A 22258-nucleotide genomic window follows, 5' to 3' on the forward strand; every position below is an offset into this window, starting at 1 on the left:
TAATACCATTCCAGCATTGTTTGTGATAACAAGGAACTGCTGCAACCTAAGGTTCACTGATTAAGGAACTGGTAAGTAAAATGTGCTAGACGCACAAATCAAATACTTTTAGTGGTCAGAATTAATGACCTCTGGTATACACAGCCCCACAGATAGATCTCTAAGACATCATGTTGAGGGAAAAAACAAGAACAGAATGAGTTCTTATCACAGTACCATTCATGTATATTAAAAATAGATACTTAAACTAAAAGCAGTATCTTTCGAGGATATATACATGTACTCGGACATATCTTAAACGAGAGAGATGCATATGGGGGTAGAGAAACGGGAGGGTGGTGAGGGAATGAGTGGAAATAATAAAATAAAAAAGAGTGGGTGTTGCTGACTCTTAGGAGCGAAGAGTATGATCAACAAAACTTTTGTCGCTGAGGTCCAAAAAATGGCCCCAATCCCCCTTCCATCGCTTCCTACTCTTAACAGAATCAAATGCAAGCAACTCAGCGTGGCTACCCAGACCTGGGCTTTTTTCCCTAAAGGACCTGCCTCTCTACCTTGCCAAGCACTCGGTTCCCCGCACTTCAAGCTCTACTCTGCCTGCACTTCCTACAACCCAAACACACCCCGGCTTCAATCCGAAATGGCTCTATTTCTCTTGGAAAATCCTGTTTAAGATCCAGTTTAAGCGTCTCCTCTCCAGGAATCCTTTTTCTGACGGCTGCCCTTCCCACATGCTAACGCCTCCCGGACTTACAGTCACTCCCGCGGTGCCCATGCACCCCGTCCCCATCAATCCCGCACACACCAAGTTCTATTTCCTTATTTTGGGTACACACACCCCTCCCTCAGGGATAGAGGCAGTTACGGAGATCTTCGCGTCCACAGATCGTGCGCTGGGGTGGGCGGTCCCACGAATAACCGCACGATAATTCTAGCAACTTAAGCAAGATCCCAGCCCACCTCCCTCTCCTTTGTTTCGCCTCTTATTGGTTCAGCATCTCCGCCCCCGGCTACCGACCCCACTCCTCCTCCACTGGCCGCTGGGAGTGGGAGGCTCTGCGCACGCGCCGCGGCTTCGGGCGCGCTCGGTCGGGGGCGGGACAAGGGGAGAGAAGGGCAGAGAGACGAGGGCGGTAGGGGGCCGCCGCGACATTGCGCGGCAGTTGCGTCCGGCCCGCGTGCACGCGAAGCCCGGGAGGGGGCGGGGCTGAGGCGGGCACCTCCCCACCCAGGCCCCGCCCCCGCGGCCCGCCCGCGCACATCGCCCCGCCCCCTCGCCTTGGCTGCCCCGCCCCCTCTCGCCTTGGCTGCCCCACCCCCTCGGCGGCCGCGCTCCTTCTCCCGCCGCCTGCTCGCCTCCCGCCCGGCTCCTTCGGCCGAGAGCGGGAGAAAGTCCTGCTGGTGGGCGGCCGCGGAGCTGCGCGCGTCCGGCATCCCGGGGCCGCTCCGGCCCGGGCGGCTAGGGGGCCCGGCGGTCCATGCATCCGCCGCCGCCCGCCGCCGCGATGGATTTCAGTCAGAACAGTCTGTTCGGCTACATGGAGGACCTGCAGGAGCTCACCATCATCGAGAGGCCGGTCCGCCGGAGCCTCAAGGTGCGCCCCGGGGAGGAGGAACTGCCCGCAGGGCGCCCGGCGGCTTGCCCCTACCCCGACCCCAGCCCGTCCGCTCCCCGAGGCGGCCCGGGACCCTCTCGGAGTGCTGCTGGCCCCCCAGTCCTCCTCCAGTCCCCGGCCGCCGTGTTACCCTAACCCGGCCCTTCTCGGGCCCCCTTCTTCGACGTGGCTCGGGTTTTCCCAGCCTGGACCCCCAGGCCCGAGGAACGGGCATCCGGAGCCAGCCCGCGATCCCTCGGACGCCCTCGGTTTTCTAGTCCCCCGGCCCAGCCCGCCCCGGGCCCTTTCCCCAACCCGCCCCCCAGGAACGGCCGGTCGAGCCCCTGTCATTCGGGCCAGCGCGGCGTCCTCCCCCGCGCCGTCTCTCTCGCACAGCCGGAGCCCCTCGGTTGCGGTCCTTCTTCCCCCGGCCCTGCAGGAGCTGCCCCTCGCAGCTGCGGCCCGCTTATCCCGCCTCCTCTCCTTGGGGCTCCCCCTCCCCCCGCTTTGGCTCCCTGGTGCTGCTGCCCGGGTTCAGGCCCCAGTCCCACTTCTCAGTCTACACGGTCCCGATTCTTCCCCTACCTCTCCCAGAGACACCCCAGATCCCATCCCCCTCCTCCCCCATCAGAGCGAGCTCCGGTCCCCCAGTCCCCAAGTCAGCCCGGGCCTCCCTTCACTTCCCAACTAGCACCCATACTAGGGCCGTCCTGCTACGGGTCTTCAAAGCCCTCTCGACCCTTTGTCCCGATCCTGAGTCACCACGTGTCCTTACCTTCCAGCCCCTCCAGGACTCTAGCTGGGACCCTGCTCCCCAACCTCCTTAAGAGAGTCAACCTTCACTAGGCCCCCCACCTCCCGCTAGCTCCCCGACCCCGCAGAGTCATCTTCCGCCCAGCCTCCCAGAGGCTGCAACCCTCACTGCTGGCAAAACTAGTGACCGACCACCACCCCCTCCGCCCCCCATTATAGCTCTTTTCACTCCCACCTGCCGCAATATCTCGAATCTTTGATTTCCTTCCAGTCCCAGAGTTTATTCCCTTCCCTCCCCCTCTCCAGATTTCGTCTTTCTCATTCTCCCTCGGCTGCAGTCTTCATTCCCCCTTTTAAGCATTTCCTGGGATGGAAATGCTGGCGAAACAGTCTTGGATATTAGAGACTAAAAGTATGTATACATTTTATATATATACATACAATTGATTTCAGCAAGTTTCTGAAGCCACAACGTGATTCTCAGGCTTCAATCTAGAAGCTAGAAGAGTAAACAAACAAACAAAAAGCCCCCAAACCCCCAAACTCCACCACCTAAACCCAACAATAGAGACGTCTGAGGTTTGAGGGCGTCAGACCCTTGATTAGTTTTCAGTGATAACGCTTAATTGTGAAACTTTTTCATTAGTCCATACTCAGATAGGGTCTCTGGAGGCAAGACTGATCCGATGTTTGTGTGCATAATTGTGTTTACACTTGACAGACACCAGAAGAAATAGAAAGATTGACAGTTGATGAAGACCTCAGTGATATTGAAAGGGCTGTTTATCTGCTCAGGTATTTCATAAAGTCTTTTTGTGATAATTGCTGCTTTTCCTGTGGCAGCATCCACAAATGATTTCTGAAATGTCATGTTACGGTTCTGTTCAGATTTACTTAGCCACTTGAACAGAGTACTTTTGCATGCGCAGCACTTAATTATGTTATAAATTAAGATTTAGATATGGACTTATGAACTTGAGAACCGAAATCAAATAAGATACCTAGCTTATAGAATATTGCTTGGAGGAGGAACAGAACAACTAATGGTTTGAGTTGAATCTCATTAAAAAAAAAAAATCTTGCAGCTTTGGTTGTCCTCACATAAGATCCAATAAATTTAGATGAGACTTAAGACTATCCAGTGATAATTTTAAGTTAGTTGCAGAGTATGAACTTTATATGCTATTTACTGTACAGAAAAAAAATCCACAAATATGGTAGTTCAATTTTTTCCCTCAGGATAATCCTGTTTATATTACTTCTGCTATGTGTGCTTTATAATTTGCCTGAGAGATTTTAAAATTAATTGAGCCTACTCTCACTTAAGTTTCATCTTACAAGCGCTACAGAATTGCTTAAGCCAAATGGTATTACAAATATTTACAAGATTTCTCTCAACTATTTTAAAAATTGTGTTGTGGATTTAACTTCTTAAAAGCTGATGTGAACATTAATGAAAATATCTATAAAATACTCAGAAATAGAAATTTTCCTAAGGCATTTTGTGTACATTGTTTTAAAATTTTTCTTGCACATTTTCCCCCCCTTTTGGCAAATTAGTTTTCGCTTTTTTTTTTTGGAATCAGATTTTGAAAACTGGTGTTATTTACCTCCTGGGATATTTGTCATCCTTGTTTCCTTAGCTCAGGTCTACTTTGCCGGTTTCAGGTGCTGGCAAATTTCTTCTTCTTCTTTCTTGTTTTATAGATCATGTTTCTAGTCCCATGATATTCACTGAATGACCCTGTTAAAAAAAAAAAATCTCCTCTCCTTGACTTCCATTTTCTTAATTATTCTGTAGCCTATTAGTGACATCTTGGGTTCTATTCTTGTCAGAATTTTAGCATGCTTACAATTTAGACCATTCTCTTCAATAATTCTGTTACTTTAAAATGTTTCTGGATCTTAGACCTTATGTTGGGGTTATTCCCCCTCATCTTTTGGTGATTTATGGTAGCCTGCTCTCATCGTTTCTACCTATTTGTTTTATTTTTAAATTTTCATTGGAGTATAGTTGATTTACAATGTTGTGTCAGTTTCAGGTGCATATCTACCTATTTATTTTAAAGGAAAATGGTTTTATCTATGTATGAATTAACAGTATGTGTTTTTGACGTTTCATAGAGAATATGCCTTTTAACTTATTTTGATAATTGTGTAATATTTGAAGTACTTTATTCCTTAATGATTAACATGTCCAATATGGTGAACAGTAGTTGTAAGCATCTGCCTTTTCCCACATTTCTTTTGTTTGGAGTAGGTAGACAACTGGTGAAAATTTGGATAAGCTTCTTTTAGCGTACAGCAGTTAATGACTTGAAGTCAGTGCCTACTTACTCCTACTAAATTCTCTCCGTATAAATGCTGGCTGACAATGAGGAAATAGAGAGTTTTGCTCTACTTACTTGCGACAGCAGATACCTTATTTTAGGTATCAGTGACAAGGCTTCTTTTTTAGGATAGCTTATTTTCTATTTTGCTTTTATTGTTAGCGAACCAGGTCGTCTAAGTTGTTTGAATTTCTCAGACACGGAACGTAAGTTTCATCCAGTTCTGGAACTGACAAAGCCCTTACAGAGGCAGATGGGTCCTCTCATTCTTAGGCAAGAGAGTTTTAAAAGAGATCTGATATCTCCTTTAGTTTCTAGTGGCTCATCTACCTTGAAGGAGGTTTGCAAGGTGACTCAAAAGGCAAACACTAGCTTGGTTGTGCATGGGCTCTCCAGCTGAGTTCTTCTTTTGTATTCCTACCATCTCACCACCTCCTGGGGGAAAGCGGGATTTCACCTTTAGGCCAGCTTCTGAAGGGATAACAAGACGCCTGCCTGAAGGGTTCTTTCTTCCCTGGGATTCAGGAGAGGGTGTGGGATTGTCTTATGGACATGTTCCAAACTTTGCCTCTGTTAAAGCTGTTAAAGCCTCTTCTCTCATGTATTGAGCCTTCTATTTTAAATGTAATTTATTCCTTTTCTTTCCTATTTGTACTTCCCAATGCTGTAGAATCTAATACTGAGTACTTTTTTTCCCTCTATGATTTTCAGGTTTATTTTTGAGTGCTTTACCTTTTCCTCTGTTTTGGATACTTAATATCCAGAATTTTCCTCTTTGCTTTTGAATGTCAGATTTGTTTCTGTAGCTCTCTTATTTTTGTACATTAAATCTATTTTGGAAGATTATGTTACATTAGATTTCAGAGTCAAATGTATAAGTATCGGTAGGAAATGCTTTATATTAGTGGAGGTTCTGATAGCATTTAAACTGAACCTAGTATCTAAAAAAGCATTATATTGGACTGCTGTCCAATGAAAAACAAATTACACTGTTCATTATCTTACCCTAAAATATGGCAGATCAATTATTAATGCTATTTTCATAATTAAGTTTAGAACATTACAGTATTTGAAGATTTGACACAGATGATTCTGTGGTTTTGCATAAATATGATGCTGATATACCCGTCTGTGGCATTTAGCACTGAAACAAAACAACTTTCCTAATAGTCACAGCTTGTGGCTTAGTCAAAATCATATCACAATATCTTCTTTTAGTTCTCTCTCTTCTTTGTGATTTTGGTGTATATTTTAGGAACAATTTTGTTAGAGAAGGGTCCTAAGTTTGTACACTGTGCTTCCATTAGGTAAACCTTTACTCACATATCTCTAGTTGCCTGTCAGATAAATTCCAGACCCTTAAGCTTGGCATAAGTGACTCCATCTTAGCTCTGCAATGGGATGTTCCACCAGGCCCTCAACTTTTTTTTTTAATGGCTTCATTGAGGTGTCGTTCATATGCCATATGGTTCACCCATTTATTGTTGAGTGGTTTCATGTATTCATAGAGTTGTGTGTTCATCACCACAATCAATTTTAGAGCATTTTCAGAAGAAACGCTGTACCTATTAGCAGTCAGTCCCCACTTCTGCCCAATCTTCCCAGCCTTTGGGAACCACTAGTCTACCTTCTTTCTTTATGGATTTGCCTATTTTGGACATTTTATGCAAAATTATGCACTATGTGGCCTTTTGTGACTGATTTCTTTCACTTAGTATAATGTTCTTAAGGTTCATGGGCATTGTAGCGTGTCAGTACTTTGTTTCTTTTTACTGCTGAATAGTATTCCACCGTGGGAGTATATCACATTTTGTTTGTTCATACGCTCGGGTTGTTTCCATGCAGTCCTTCACTTTTTTTTTTTTTTTTAATTTTATTTATTTATTTATCTATTCATGGCTGTGCTGGGTCCTCGCCTCCGCGCGAGGGCCCTCCCCAGCCACGGCAAGTGGGGGCCACTCTTCATCGCGGTGCGCGGGCCTCTCACCATCGCGGCCTCTCCTGTTGCAGAGCACAGGCTCCAGACGCACAGGCTCAGCAATTGTGGCTCACGGGCCTAGCCGCTCCGCGGCATGTGGGATCCTCCCAGACCAGGGCTCGAACCCGTGTCCCCTGCACTGGTAGGCAGACTCCCAACCACTGCGCCACCAGGGAAACCCAGTCCTTCACTTTTTGAAGCAGGCGTGCTGCCGTATTCACTGTCACTCAGATACATCACGTTCATCCTTAACTCTGCTTTTTTCGCATCCTGGAATACCTTTCGTTATACCTCTCCAATATTCTCCATCCCCAGGCTCCAGCTGTAATCTTGCATCTTTCATAAGCCCTTCCCTAAGTGCTGAAACTACATGGATCTCAGGCTCTCTGAGCTCCCATATCACTTAGTGGCTGCATACCTTTGAATTCCTTAACTTGTGTGTGTGCGTATGTTGTCTTCAATAGACTGTAAGCTCTTAGAGGGTAAGCTGTTTTTTATTGTTGTTGCTGTTTTGGTTCTTTCTTGTTCTGTGCTATGATATAAATACATACCTCTTAATGGAATAAAGTGTGTTTATTTATCTTAAGATGACCAAAGTGCTAGATGAATTAAGCAACTTTTGACTTTTTTGTATTGTAGGCAACAGAATCAGACAGATTTAGGTTATGTCCTTTTCTACCACTTACTATCTGTGTGACCATGGGCAAGTTATTATGGTTGTTAAATCCTGGTTTTCTCATCTGCAAAGTGGAAAATAATAATTCTTGTTTCCCAAGGTGGTTGTATTATGTGTAGAGCCCCAAACACCAAAAAGGTACCCAATTGATATTAATTCCCTTCTGTTTCCTTTGCCGTGTCCCTAATTCCTTACTCCTTAGGTGCTCAAGGTACATTACAAATTTTTAAAAGAGGATAGCAGTATTAATTTTGTCTTCCAATAATTTAATAAAGTAATAGGCAAGTAAAGTATATCAACTGAAGTTTGTGATAGATATCTATTAACTTCCTTTGCTAATAGTATTTACCAGAATCTTCACATATTATACTTATTTTAAACTGATGCTAAGGTCAGCCTGTTTAAGCAATATTTGCTATTTATATTATGCATTAAATGTGTTGATTGGTTAATGTACCTAACCTAACTTTTATGTTGCTTACTTTCACAGTCATTTAAAAACCGTTTGTCACTTTGCACTGTGAGTTTTAAAACATTTCGCCCTTTGCCTTTTAGGGACAGTCAGATAAAGTACATCGTTAATTAGGAACTTTTTCCCTTTTCTTTCTCTCCCCCCCCCCCCCTCCCCTTTTTGAAAAAAATAAGAGTAAGTGCTCCCCCTAGTGATACCACAGAGTGAGACTCTGCAGCCAAATCTGGAAATAAAAGTGCTGTAAACTGTGCCTATTGCTAATCACATTTGGGAACTCTTGCATTCAAGACTAGCACAGGGTAGCAATGAGGTCATGAGGAAGAACTTTGCTACCGGCTAACTTTTGGTTGTTTTCTCTTTAAGACTACCTGTCCTATTTGCTGGGCAAATGGGAAAAGTTGTGTGAAAATCTCCTTTGTATGCCCTTATTTCTAAGATCTTCTGTATCACCACACTTCTTTTGCCTTTACTATTCTTTTGATTTCTTTTTTTTTTTTTGACACCTGTCACTTAGTACTGTTTTGGTGAGGTGGGGTGCTTACGGGGTGTATGTGTGTGAGAGAGAGAAAGAGAGAGTGTGTGTGTGTGTGTGTGTGTGTGTGTGTGTGTGAGAGAGAGAGAGAGAGAGAGAGAAAGAGTGTGTGTGTGTGTGTGTGTGTGTGTGTGTGTGTGTGTGTGTGGGCCTTGAGTAGCCAGGACTGTATGCCCGGTTTTCTCGAGTGTTGTGCTGGAGAGGCACATCACAATTTTTAATCCCTCACAGTTGGGACGAATTGGTTAGTTAATCACCCAAAATTGGTTAATATTAATGTGGGGAGTCATAAAAATGATCCATACTTTCAGTATTTCATTTTAGTGTAAAAAAATACATCTGTTTGCCAATCTTTTGTTGTAGGTCCACTACCTTTTGAGTATGGGTCTGCTTAATACAGTTCATAATCCTTTTTCTTGCATAAATACCCCCATAATGCACTTGTAATGTCACGTTCAGGTTTCTTTAAAGTTGAGTGAGAATGTTTTTTATAACTTTATTTATTTACTTTTATAAATTTTTTTATTTTATTTATTTGTTTTTGGCTGCGTTGGGTCTTCGTTGCTGTGTGCGGGCTTTAGTTGCGGCGAGCGGGGGCTACTCTTCGTTGCGGTGTGCGGGCTTCTCATCACGGTGGCTTCTCTTGTTGCGGAGCACGGGCTCTAGGTGCGTGGGCTTCAGTAGTTGTGGCACACGGGCTCAGTAGCTGTGGCACGCGGGCTTCAGTAGCTGTGGCTCGTGGGCTCTAGAGCACAGGCTCAGTAGTTGTGGCGCACGGGCTTAGTTGCTCTGCGGCATGTGGGATCTTCCTGAACCAGGGCTCGAACCTGAGTTCCCTGCGTTGGCAGGTGGATTCTTAACCGCTGCGCCACCAGGGAAGCTCTAAAGTTGAGTGAGAATTTAAAGATGCTTATGAAGCAGTCTGAAAGCCTGTCTTAGATTTTTTTGATTATTTTTTACTCAGCTTTTGCAAGTTGTCTTGTTCTTCCTAATTCAATAGCAGTTTCCTTTGGCAACTTATCTTTGTTGAGTTTTTCTAAAACTTTCAATTTAGTTGTCATAGAAACGACTCTGTCTTTGCATTCGTATGTTTATGTAATACTTAATTATGTAATTGCAGTATCAAGTAAATTGGGATAAACTGGTGTGAGAACAAACACAGCTGACTCTTGGTTACAACTCAACTGGTTAGAGCAGAAGCATGTGGGCATTTCAGAGAGTAGCCTATTAGCTATAAGCTTTCAGTTTGCCTTTGGCAGGAAAGTGGAGAGTGTTGCTTAGTTGGGAGAGTCCTTTTTTTTTTTTTAATTAATTAATTAATTTATTTTTGGCTGTGTTGGGTCTTCGTTTCTGTGTGAGGGCTTTCTCTAGCGCGGTGAGCGGGCCACTCTTCATCGCGGTGCGCGGCCTCTCACTGTCGTGGCCTCTCTTATTGCGGAGCACAAGCTCCAGATGCGCAGGCTCAGTAGTTGTGGCTCACGGGCCTAGTTGCCTCCGCGGCATGTGGGATATCTCCCAGACGAGGGCTCGAACCCATGTTCCCTGCATTGGCAGGCAGATTCTCAACCACTGTGCCACCAGGGAAGCCCAGGAGAGTCTTTTAACACCTTGTTGAGAGAGATACTATCCCTTTTCAGAACATGCACTGAGATGATCTTGCTTCAGCCTTGGATACCCATGATATTCCTCTCTTGTCTCTGCGTTGAGTTTGGTCCATGGTCTGGTCTGTTCTTCCTTCACCATTCTATTCTTAAAAAAAAAAAAAGAAATTAATGGATTAAGAATCTCAGTTAAAGAGGTACTTTCATAAACATATATTTTATTTGTTTTTTAAAACAAACTTTTGGAACATATGCAGAAATGAGCACACATCGTAAATATACAGCTTGTTATATTTTCACAAGTTAAAAAACACCCATCTAACCAACATCCAGATTAAGAAATAGGACATAACCTGTTGTATTAGCCTAGTAGCTTCCCATGTACCCCTGTCCAGTTTCCCCCATTCCCTGCAAAGGGTAACTATACTATCCTAACTTCTAACACCGTAGGTTAGTTTGCCTGATTTTGAACTCTATATAGTAGGAACCACGGAATATACTGTTTTGTGTTTAGCTTCTTTTGCTCAGCCTTTTAAAAAAGAGATCTGTCCATATTGTTGCGTGGAGAAATAGATTGTTCATTCTCATTCCTGTATGGTATTCCATTATATGAATATACCATATCATTTACTTAACTCTTGGTGGACATTTCTCTTGTTTTCAGTCTTTGGCTATTATGAATAATGCTGCTATGAACATTCTTGTATAAGTCTTTTGGTGAATATATGTAGGCATTTCTTTTAGGTGTCTTCATAGAACTAGAACTGTTGGTCACAGCATATGCATATGTCCAGCTTAGAAGATACTGCTAAACAATTTTCCAAAGTGCTTGTACCATTTTATACTTCTACCAGCAGTGCATGAGTGGCCCCACCCTATATTTTTTAGGAAACAAAAGTGACAATCTTCCTAGTACATAAATTTCTAGTATATCCATAATGAACTACCTACCTAATAGCCCATAGAATTTTCTGTTATTCTGTGTATGATTTACTTAGGTCATATAAATTTTTTCTTTCCCTATAAGAGAGTTTCAATAAATTTTTACAATTAGTTTTTATTTATTTATTTATTTATTTATTTTCAGCTGCGTTGGGTCTTCATCGCTGCTCGCGGGCTTTCTCTAGTTGCGGTGAGCAGGGGCTACTCTTCGTTGCGGTGCGCGGGCTTCTCATTGCGGTGGCTTGTCTTGTTGCGGAGCACGGGCTCTAGGCGCACGGGCTTCAGTAGTTGTGGCTTGCGGGCTCAGTAGTTGTGGCTCATGGGCTCTAGAGCACAGGCTTAGTAGTTGCGGCACACGGGCTTAGGTGCTCCGCGGCATGTGGGATCTTCCCGGACCAGGGATGGAACCCGTGTCCCCTGCATTGGCAGGTGGATTCTTAACCACTGCGCCACCAGGGAAGTCCCTACAATTAGTTTTTATTCTGCTAGACTGCTTGGTTAGAAGGTCTTCTTTCATGGGCACCACCTCCAGTACCATTAAACCATAGAGGAAAGTCCAGGGATCTTTATATCTGTACCTCTTTCAACTTGGATATTTTGCTTTTTGCAGTGCCTTTTGTTGTCCATGGTGGCCACCAAATGTGGGAGGCAGGGAGAAAGTGTGCAGACTTAGTTCTTCACAGTCACCACCTTTTTGGCTTTATGATACTGGTATGTGGTAATCAGGTCAGACATAATCGCAAAATCTATTATATCCTTGTCTGTGGCTGTGCCTTACAGTGTAATTTTCCCTCCAAATCAGAGATGTTAATAATGGAGATTTATAATGCAACTAATAGTTACTTTAGAGCGAATCTTAGGAGTTCAGGTTAAAACATACAAAATATTGAGTACTTAGTATGTGTTAGGCGTCTCCTGGAGAACAAGTGGCATTGTACCAGCAGATACTTGTGTTCAAGGAAGTACTTGTTTAAGGAAGCAAACGCACTTTTCTGAAGTTTCACTAGAATAGAAGTCACCTCTAGTTAATAAGTATGTTGGGCATTGAGAAGGCAGTATGTAGTGTCGGAAATACTTTATCTTAAGACATGCCCAGATGTATTCATGGAGGCCAAGGCTTGCTCATTTATCTATTGAGAGACCTTGGGTAAGTTGCTTATCTGAGTCCAAGCCTCCTAATCTAAACTGAGAGGAGTAAAACCTACATTGCAGGATTGTCGAGAAGATTAGAGGAAGTGCATGCAGAGGACACAATGCTTGGTGTAGAGTTGTGTTCAGTAAAGGATAATTGTTATTGGTCTTTTAAATCAACTGTTGGCAATTCAGAGCATCCTTTACTTTGGATGCATAGGCAACTTCCTGTCCAGAAACTTCATGTAGTTATAAAATTTTCTCTCCAGATGGTGCCCCTTTGCAGTTAATTCTCCATGCTGACCCTAGGCAACCAATGATCTGCTTTTTGTCACTATACATTAGTGACAGATTCTTCTGTTCTAGAATGTAGACATGTTTTCATATCTCTTGGACAAATGCCTAAGAATGGAATGCTGGATCACTGGATGTGTATATATACATTTCATTTCAGTTCTGTTGAGGTGTATTGACATCTAATAACCTGCACATATTTAAACTGTACAATTTGATGAATTTTGACCTCTATGTATATACCTATAAAGCTATCATCACCATTAAGATAATGAACATACCCATGACTCCCCAAAGTAACTTTGTGCTCCTTTGTAATATCCTCTCCCTTTCTTCTGATAGCCTCTCCCACTCCAGGCAACCACTGATCTGCTTTCTGACACTACAGATTAGTTTTCAGTTTGTAGAATTTATAGAAATGAATCATACAGTAGCTACTCTTTCATCTGGCTTCTTTTACTCAACATACTTATTTGGAATTTCATTCATGATTTGCATGTATCAATAGTTTTATTCCTTTTTATTATTGTTAATTATTCCATTTTAAAGATATTGCACATTTTGTTTATCCATGCACCAGTTGATGGACATTTGGGTAACTTCAAGTTTTTGGCGATTACAAACTAAGTGGCTGTAAACATTCATGTATAGATCTTTGTGTGGACATGTGCTTTCTTTCCTCTAGTGAATAGCTAGCAGTGGAATGGCTGGGTCGTATAGTAGGCATATGTTTACATTTTCAAGAAACTGCTAAACTGTTTCAAGTGATTATACAGTTTTACATTTCCACCAGCAGAGTATGAGAGCTTGAATTGCTCCGTATACTTACTGACACTTGGTATGATCAGTCTTTTTGGTTTTAGGTCATTCTGGTGGTATTACCAGCGGTCTAGTGTAGTAGTATTTCATTGTATTTATAATTTGGATTTCCCAAATGACCAGTGGACATTGAACATCTTTACATGTGATTATGAGTCAGATTGCTGTGGTCTAATTTTGATGAGGTCTAATTCATTGAATTTTTTCATTATAGTTAGTGCTTTTTGTGTTATATGTAAGAAATCTTTGCCAAATCTAGGTCAATTAAATTTTTTTCCTGTGCTTTCTTTTAGAAGTTTTGAGGTTTTAGCTCTTAATTTCAGGTCTGTGATTCATTTCCACTTAAATTTTGTATGCGGTGTAAGGTAAGGATTGAGGTTAATTTTTTTTTCCCACATAGCTGTAGTGTACAGTGGAAAGGGCCAGTTTGCTACTGTAAGAATCAGGGGACCTGGTGTCTATCTCTGCTATCACATTCAAGTCACTTAAGTTCTTCAGACATCGTTTCCCCCTCTTCTCTCCAGACGATATGATGGGTTGGGCCTCAGAATTTAAAGTTCCATCTTGCTTCAGCAGGCTGTCTTCAATTCTAAGAAAGAAGATAAGGAAAAGATGTTGAACCTCAGTTTCTTATTTCATCCACTAGGCAGTGCTAATGGACATCCCTGTAAGGGCAATAACTCCTTGGATAGGTGAACAGTTTCAGAGCTTTTAAAAAAGGTCACCTTTGAAGAAGATATTCATAATTCAGAAAGTGCCTGTGTTTCATTAAGGAGTAGATGCAATAGTATTATAATAAAACCGAAAATACCGTTTATCACCGAAAAAATATTAGAGTAGAACAATATTTTCTTTAAAGAGTTCTGTATATTTGGTTTTAATATGTTTTGGGCAGAATGAGAGTTATATGGCTAGCATAAAAATATTTACATATTCAGGTGAAAAATTAGACTGAGAAGTCTGATGGATTTAGAATTGTCATAGAAATTCTCTTGGTAATAAGCTTGTAAACTGTATTTGCTTGGAAATACTTTTGGTAATAAAATTATAAACTATATTTCCTTGAGTAGTAGACATTGTTGAAGAGAAAAAGGATTCACAAAAGTACAGCCTGGGCATCTCTCTTTGTAGCTCTGGTGATGGTGGGGAGGAAGGGAGGGGGGATGATTTACACATACAGTTTGTGTGTGTGTGTATCTCACATAATTTTCCAATTATTTGCGGGGTTTTTCCAGATACCTTCCTGTTATTCGTTTCTAGTTTAATTCTGTAATGGGCACAGAACAGACTTTGCTTGAATTTATTTCTTTTAAATTTGCTGAGGTTTGTTTTTTGGCCAGAACATGGGTCGATCTTGGTGATTATTCCATATATATTTGAATGTGTATTCTCCCGTTGTTGGTGTAATGTTCTATAAATGTCAATTAGTAAACTTGGTTGATATTTTTCAGATCTTCTGTATCTCTAAGGATATTTGCTACTTGTTCTACTGACTAAACAACTGGAATACTGAAGTCTCTAACTATAATTGCAGATTTGTCTACTCCTTTCAAATATATCATTTTTACCAGTAGTTTATGTATTTTGATATTTGTAATTAATGCATATACAATTAGGGTTGTTATATTTTCTTGGTGAAGTAACCCCTCGTAGCTATGTAATGTTTGTTTTTATCCCTAGAAATATTCCTTGTGTGAAGTCTACTTTATTTGATAGTGATATACTCACTCCAGCTTTCTTTTGGTTAGTGTTTACACAGTATATCTTTAAATGCCCTTTTACTTTTTTTAAAAAAATAATTTTTATTTTGGAATTATTTTAGATTTCCAGAGAAGTTACAAAGATAGTTTAGAGTTACTATATGCCTATTACCAGTTTCCCCTAAAGCTAACATCTTACATAACCGTGGTATATTTGTTAAAAGTAAGAAATTAACATTGGTATAACACTATTTACTAAGTGCCAGACTTTGTTTGGATTTCACCAGTTTTTTCACTAATGTCCTTTTTTTCCTGTTTCAGAATCTAATCCAGGATATCACGTTGCATTTAGTTATCCCATCTCCTTAGTCTCCTCTGGGCTATGACATATTCTTAGTCTTTCCTTGCTTTTCATGATCTTGATAGTTTTAAAGAGTACTGGTCAGGTGTTTTGTAGAATGTCCCTCAACTTGTGTTTGTCTGATGCTTTTCTCACTGTTAGATTGGAGTTATGGGCTTTTGGGAAGAATACCGTTGAGGAGACGTGCCTCTCTCATCCCATCATTTCAGGGGTACATGACATCAGCATGACTTATCACTGGTGATGTTAATCTTGATCACTTGGTTGAAGTTGCGTCTGCCAGATTCCTCCACTGTTTGAGTGGTGAGAGAGGACCTCCCAGCCTTGTTCCTGATCTTTGGGGGAAAGCATTCAGTCTCTCATCATTAAGTCATTAAGTATGATGTTGGCTGTAGGTTTCTTATGGATACTATTAAGTTAAGGAAGTTTCCTCAAGTCCTAATTTGCTGACAGTTTTTTAAAAATCATGAATGAGTATTAAATCTTGTTGAAGGTTTTTTTCCTGAATCTATTGATATCGTATATGGCTTTTCTTATTTAGTCCTTAATATGGTGAATTACACTGATCAGTTTTCAAATGATGAATCAGCCTTGCATTCTTGGGATGAAATCTACTTGGTCATGATGTATGAGTCTTTTATGTGTTTCTGGACTCTATTTGCTACTATGTTTTTGAGGATTTTTGCCCTCAATGAGAAATATTGGTTTGCAGTTTTATTATAATATCTGTGCCTAGTTTTGGTTTTAGGGGAATGCTCATGAGATGACTTGGGAAATGGTTTTCTATTTTTCTGGAAGAGATTGTCTAGAATCGATATTATTTCTTCCCTAAATGTTAGGTAGAATTCACCTATTAAACCATCTGGGCCTGGAATTTTATTTTTGAAAGATTTTTAACTAAAAATTCTATTTATTTAATAGATATATGGGTATTTGGGTCATTTATTTCTTCTTGAGTGAGTTGTGGTAGTTTTTGTCTTTCAGGTATTTAACTATTTCATCTGATAACTGAATTTATTGGCATCATATTATGCTATGCTAGTATCCCCTTTTAATGTTTATGGGACCAGTAGTGATGTCCTCTCTTTTATTCCTCATATTGGTAATTTGTGTCTTCTCAGTTTTTTTTCTTGTTTAACATGGCTAGAGGTTTACCAGTTTTTTGATCTTTTCAAAGAACCAGCTTTTGGTTTTATTATTATTATTTTTTAATGTTTTCCTGTTTTCAATTTCACTGATTTTTCTTCTCATATTTATTATTTCCTGCCTTCTACTTGCTTTACGTTTAGTTTTCCCTTCTTTTTCTAGTTTTTAAAAAATTTATTTATTTATTTATTTTTGGCTGCGTTGGGTCTTCATTGCTACGTGTGGGCTTTCTCTAGTTGTTGTGAGCGGGGGCTACTCTTTGTTGCAGTGCACGGGCTTCTTATTGTGGTGGCTTCTCTTGTTGTGGAGCACCGGCTCTAGGTACGCAGGCTTCAGTAGTTGTGGCACTTGGGCTCAGTAGTTGTGGCACACGGGCTTAGTTGCTCTGTGGCATGTGGGATCTTCCCGGACCAAGGATTAAACCCATGTCGCCCGCACTGGCAGGCGGATTCTTAACCACTGTGCCACCAGGGAAGTCCCTTCTTTCTCTAGTTTCTTAAAAGGAAGCTCAGGTTATTGATTTTTAGATCGTTCTTCTAGTATATGCATTTTAATGCTATAAATTTCCCTTTAGCTGCATCCTACAAATTTTGATATGTTGTATCTTCATTATCATTTAGTTGAAAAAGTTTTTAAATTTATCTCAAGACTTCTTCTTTGACTCATGAAACTCATGAGTCATTTAGAAGTGTGTTGTTTCATTTTCATATATTTGGAGATTTTCTGCATATTTTTTTGTTACTGATTTCTAATTTAGTTCCATTATGGTTTGAGCATGTACTTGCTCTGATTTCTGTGACCTCCCCTTTTTCCCCATTACAGCTCTGACTTCATTTCTTACTATTCCCTTCTTCGCTTAGTGTGTACTCTAGCCATCCTTGCTATTCATTAAATACACCAAATACACATTTACCTCAGGGCTTTTGCACTTGCTGTTCCTTCTGCTTTTAATGTTTTTTTCCTCAGATATCAGCATTGCATTGCTAGCTCTATCACTTCCTTCAGATCTTTTCTCAAATTTGGGTTGTCTACTTATCTGGGATAAATGGCACCAACATCTACTTAATGTCACAGGTTAAAAACCTGGGAGTATCCTCAGTTTTTCCTGTTCCTCATCTCTGCTATTTAAGCAGATTAAATCTTTTTTTTTTTTTTTTACAAAGTAGGAACATTCACACGGTTTCCGTAGTTTTCTGAGATACACATTGTTTAAAAAACATTTGTTTCGTCAAGATGGTTTTCAAATACTGGATTAGCAGAAACCTGCTGGAGGGTCAGAAATTCTAGCATTTTACTCATTTCTTTCGGTATAATGGTGGGTAAGTAGATGTGACCTCCTTTCTTTTTTTTTTTCTTCAAGAAAAATATTTCTTAATGTTCCAAAATGGCATATATTTTATTAGTTAACTCTAGTCTCTTATTTATTATACAGGACTATATATATAATCCGTCTCTAGGCTAATTTTATGTTTCTTTTTATTCAGCAGTGAGAGCTATGTAACTTGCGTTTTTCTTTTAATCCCTGTTGCTAAGAAACACAGAGCACAGCCACAAACCAGCTGTGTGACCTTGGGAGCATCGTTTAGCTCCTCTGAATTCTGTCAGTGAAGTGAGGGAGCTGTACTAGTCATGCTGCCGAGACGCCTCCTTGCTCTGTGACTCTGTAAACTGAACTCCCTGCTCACCCTGGTTGTCAGCTTTCCTCAGGTGGTTAGTACATACATTTCTCTTCTCCTTCAAAATTATTTACTTTTCTCTAGCTAAAAAAACCCCCCCAAACTCAGGATATACTAGTCAGCTCTGATTCTTTTGACTAGTATTTTCTAAAAAAATACTAAAGTGTTCAATATTTTGCATGTTTAAACATGTGTGCTGCTCTAAATCCTTTTGTTTTGTGTAGGTAAACAGAATATACATAGGAATAGAATGACTTGTTATTTTATTTAATCATTATTTCATAGTAAAAGTCACTACGTATTGTGATTTTAGAAGTCCATTATACTGCTTAGTTTCTTCATGATTCTCATACGAAAAGCATGTGGACCTAGTCTGGACAACATATTAAAATCTTGAGATAGGGCTTCCCTGGTGGCGCAGTGGTAAAGAATCCACCTGCCAATGCAGGGGACACGGGTGCGAGCCCTGGTCTGGGAAGATCCCACATGCCGCAGAGCAATTAGGCCCGCGAGCCACAGCTACTGAGCCTGCGTGCCTAGAGCCCGTGCTCCACAACAAGAGAAGCCTGCGCACTGCAACAAAGACTGGTCCCCGCTCGCTGCAACTAGAGAAAGCCCGTCCACAGCAATGAAGACCCAATGCAGCCAAAAATAAATAAATAAAATAATAAGTAAATTTATTTAAAAGTTTAAAAATAAACTTGAGATATATTTATAATTTAGGTAGGATATATACATCATTATTTACTCCTATAGATCCATATTTACTCATTGACTTACAAATGGTGTAAGTACCAATTATATTTCCTTAGACGATATTTTCTTCAGGTAGCTATAACTGGAGGACTGGTAGTTCATATATTGCTGAAAGGAATGATAGGAATGTCTGAAATAGATCTTTTACTATAAGGGACAGTAGGGAGAAAATTGGCTTTGTTTCTCTTAAAGAAGAAAATATTCGTGTGAAATTAAATTAATAGTTATTTAGGAACGCATGAGGGATCTTAATTTTGTTGTTTTATTTAAATTAGATTCTTGCTTTGTGGAGGTAGTATCCTGACCCTGGCAATAGCTAGCTAGTTAACCTTGAACAACTTCCATAGTCTCTGTGGATGTTGGTTTCTTTATTGTCATAGTGTAAGGGGGTGAATTATATGTCTAAGGCCCTCTTCAACTCCACCATTCCATTATATCGTATCATTAGCATTAGAGAAAAGGAATCATTGTTTCACACAGCTTTTACAGGTTGATTTGGGGTTGACTGATGAGCTTTTACATTTTGTAATTGATTTGTTTGTACTCCATTTCTTCTGATTTGGTGCCCCATTTACAGTAATATCAGTCAAATGAGTAGACAGGATCCATGCGTATTGTGTTAGGGACTCGCTTTCTGTGTCATATTCTCCGCTCCTAGACTTAACATCTCCCTGACCTGATTTCCAAATACGTGTCTATAGCCTTGGGCTTTTCTCCCAGACTTTGGGCCAGGGCTGCTTGCTGGGTGCTGCCACCACCATGTCTCTACCAGAATGTCTTGCTGGTTTATTCAAACTCAGTGTGCCCAAAACTGAATTCATCACTTTTTATCTAAATATGCCTCCATTTGTTATTGAAGCCTGACCATCCTTTTAAATTGTACTGGAGGGAAACCTGGTAATAATTTTGTACGCTTTCTTTTTCTCTCAGTAATTAGTTTTGTATCAAGTCCTACTGATTTTATTTCTGCAAGAAGCCACTCAGATACACAGAATCAGAGTGCTTTGCTTTTATAGTTTTCTTTCTACGTGCAGAGCACAGTGACTGGTAGATCCAGAATGTTCAGTGAGTGTTTATGAAGTGATTGAATAAATCCCCTCAGCCTGGGACCTTTGAACACACTGTTCCTTCTACTCTCTCTTGTCACTGATTCCTACTCATCTTTCAGGGCTCGACTTTTCAGGGAAGGCCTCCTTTACCTCTGAACTAAGCGATGTTCTTGATAGTACCGTGTACTGTTCCTGTGTAGGTCTTTGTACACTTAGGATGATTTCGTTGATTTTTGTTGTTTTTTTTTAACTCGTGTCTTCTCTGACTGTGAAGCTCTAACAGGGCAGGGTTTGTATCTGTCTGTACCACCATGTCCCTGCCAGGGCTTAGCTCAGTGTCCAGTATATAATAAGCACTCAGTCCATATTTGTCATCTGACAAATTCTCTGGCTAGGCATAAAGCATTATTAGATTGTGCTGGAGACTCCAGAACCAGTGCCTGGTACCCAGCAGCTCTTGAATAAATACTTGCTGAATTATTGAACATATCAGCCCACCTGTCTTCTATAGGTTAAGTAAGCGGGTCTCCTTCCCTTCCTATGATAGCTGTTTATCGTCTTTTCTTTCTGCAGGTGCCAGGGTGATTTTTTTCTTTCTGCAGGTGATTTTTTTTCTCTTTCTTTTTTTTATAGCTGTCAGTTACTATTCTGTTTTCCTCCTGGGTTCCTCGCTTACTAGATTGGCTGCTGTGTAAACCCAGTCCTCTTAGCTATCCCCTTTCCCTTGCTATGTCCTATATCTATATATTTTTAAAAAATATTTTTCAATGGATTTTTTACTACCATTTGTTAATGGGGAAGCTGATTAAAAAGAATAATTGGAGATATTACAATGTTTCCAGGAATCTTCTAAGTTTGTGTAGTTATTCCTGAACTCATTTTTTACGTACCTTTCAATATTCCTGTTAGAGCGCATATATTTAGGGCAGACATTAGTAATCTTCCCTTTTACTCTTTGCAAAATACTGTAGAACAATGATTTTCAATTTTTTTTTTATCATGATTCTTAGTAAGGAATACATTTAAAATTGTGACCTAGTATATACACACGTGTTTGTGTGTGGGAATTAATATATATATAATTGGAACTAAATTTTAATAATTATTATCCTTCTATGTATACTAAATTAAAAACATATTGAAGTTACCATGCAGTATTATCCTGTTAATATTGAAATATATGGAAAAAACCCAAAATAAACAATACAAAAACAAAAATAAGGAAAGATTTATTAATGCAGCAGGTGTTTTTGCTCCTTAATAAGTTCATTCCACCCCAGAACACTTGAGGATAATGCTCATCTTGCGTACCATTGTGAGATTTGACGTGGGGTGTGAGGGAGAGAGGAAAGGTTAGAGTAGTTCTAAGATGTGTCCATGGAGAAGCAGAGGGCTGTGTGTACCTCTGTTGATAAAAGGAGGGAGGGGAAAAATGAGCTCAAGTTTTCATATGTGAAGTTGAAGAGCCATTCAAAAGGAAATGCTCTCTTTATTACTGGTGACACTGCTTTAGTCGGAAGAGGAGTTTGTCTCCTCTTCAGAATGCCTGATACTTCTGTATGCTATGTTGACATGACATTGGGATGGTAAAAGATGTATAGTGGAAATTTCAGTAAAAGAATTTGTTGTCACATGAATATTACTAAATAATTTGTGTGCACATTTTTCTCTTGCAAAATTATCACCTTAGAGACATTTTTAGGCTGACAGTTCAGCCACTTCTTATGATAGATGGAACGATGACCCTTAGTGGTCTAGTAGCCCTAGGGTATGGACTTAGAAATCATAGGTTGGAATCCTGGCTCCAATCTTTAGTAGTTGGAATACTTTTGGGAAGTCACATTTTTTCTGGGGGGGACTCAGTTTCCTCAACTCTAAATTAAGGATATAAATATATTGCATATGTATTGTCAAGATTAACATGATAATGTATGTAAAGCATCTTGTGTGGCAATAGACCCTTAAATGTTGGGTTTTTTTTCTTTTTCTTTTTTGGAAAATGGTTTTTTATTAGATAATTTATTTTTTTTATTTTTCTGAATTTTATTTTATTTATTTATTTTTTTATACAGCAGGTTCTTATTAGTTATCTATTTTATACATATTAGTGTATATATGTCAATCCCAATCTCCCAATTCATCCCACCCTGTCCCCCTACCCGCTTTCCCCAACTTGGTGTCCATACGTTTGTTTGCTACATCTGTGTCTCTATTTCTGCCTTGCAAACCGGTTCATCTGTGCCATTTTTCTAGATTCTGCATATATGCGTTAATATACGATATTTGTTTTTCTCTTTCTGACTTACTTCACTCTGTATGACAGTCTCTAGGTCCATCCACGTCTCTACAGATGACCCAATCTCGTTCCTTTTTATGGCTGAGTAATATTCCATTGTATATATGTACCACATCTTCTTTATCCGTTTGTCTGTTGATGGGCATTTAGG

General features: G+C 40.4%; 1 protein-coding gene across 3 annotated transcripts in view; it reads left to right on the top strand.

The window, feature by feature from the left end:
- Nucleotides 1-1256: 1256 nt before the first annotated feature.
- PPP4R4 (protein phosphatase 4 regulatory subunit 4) overlaps nt 1257-22258 on the top strand; it is a 112976-nt gene continuing 91974 nt past the window's right edge. For 2 of the 3 annotated variants that reach the window (XM_036843157.1, XM_036843159.1), the window contains exons 1-2: nt 1259-1595; nt 3070-3143. In XM_036843157.1, the coding sequence (XP_036699052.1) occupies nt 1479-1595; nt 3070-3143 (191 nt within the window). In that variant the 5' untranslated portion in view covers nt 1259-1478. Of the gene's footprint in view, nt 1596-3069; nt 3144-22258 lie in introns of all 3 variants that reach the window. The other variant, XM_036843158.1, reaches the window with a different exon arrangement.

The sequence above is a fragment of the Balaenoptera musculus genome, chromosome 2, assembly GCF_009873245.2.
Source record: "Balaenoptera musculus isolate JJ_BM4_2016_0621 chromosome 2, mBalMus1.pri.v3, whole genome shotgun sequence".
Lineage (NCBI taxonomy): Eukaryota > Metazoa > Chordata > Mammalia > Artiodactyla > Balaenopteridae > Balaenoptera > Balaenoptera musculus.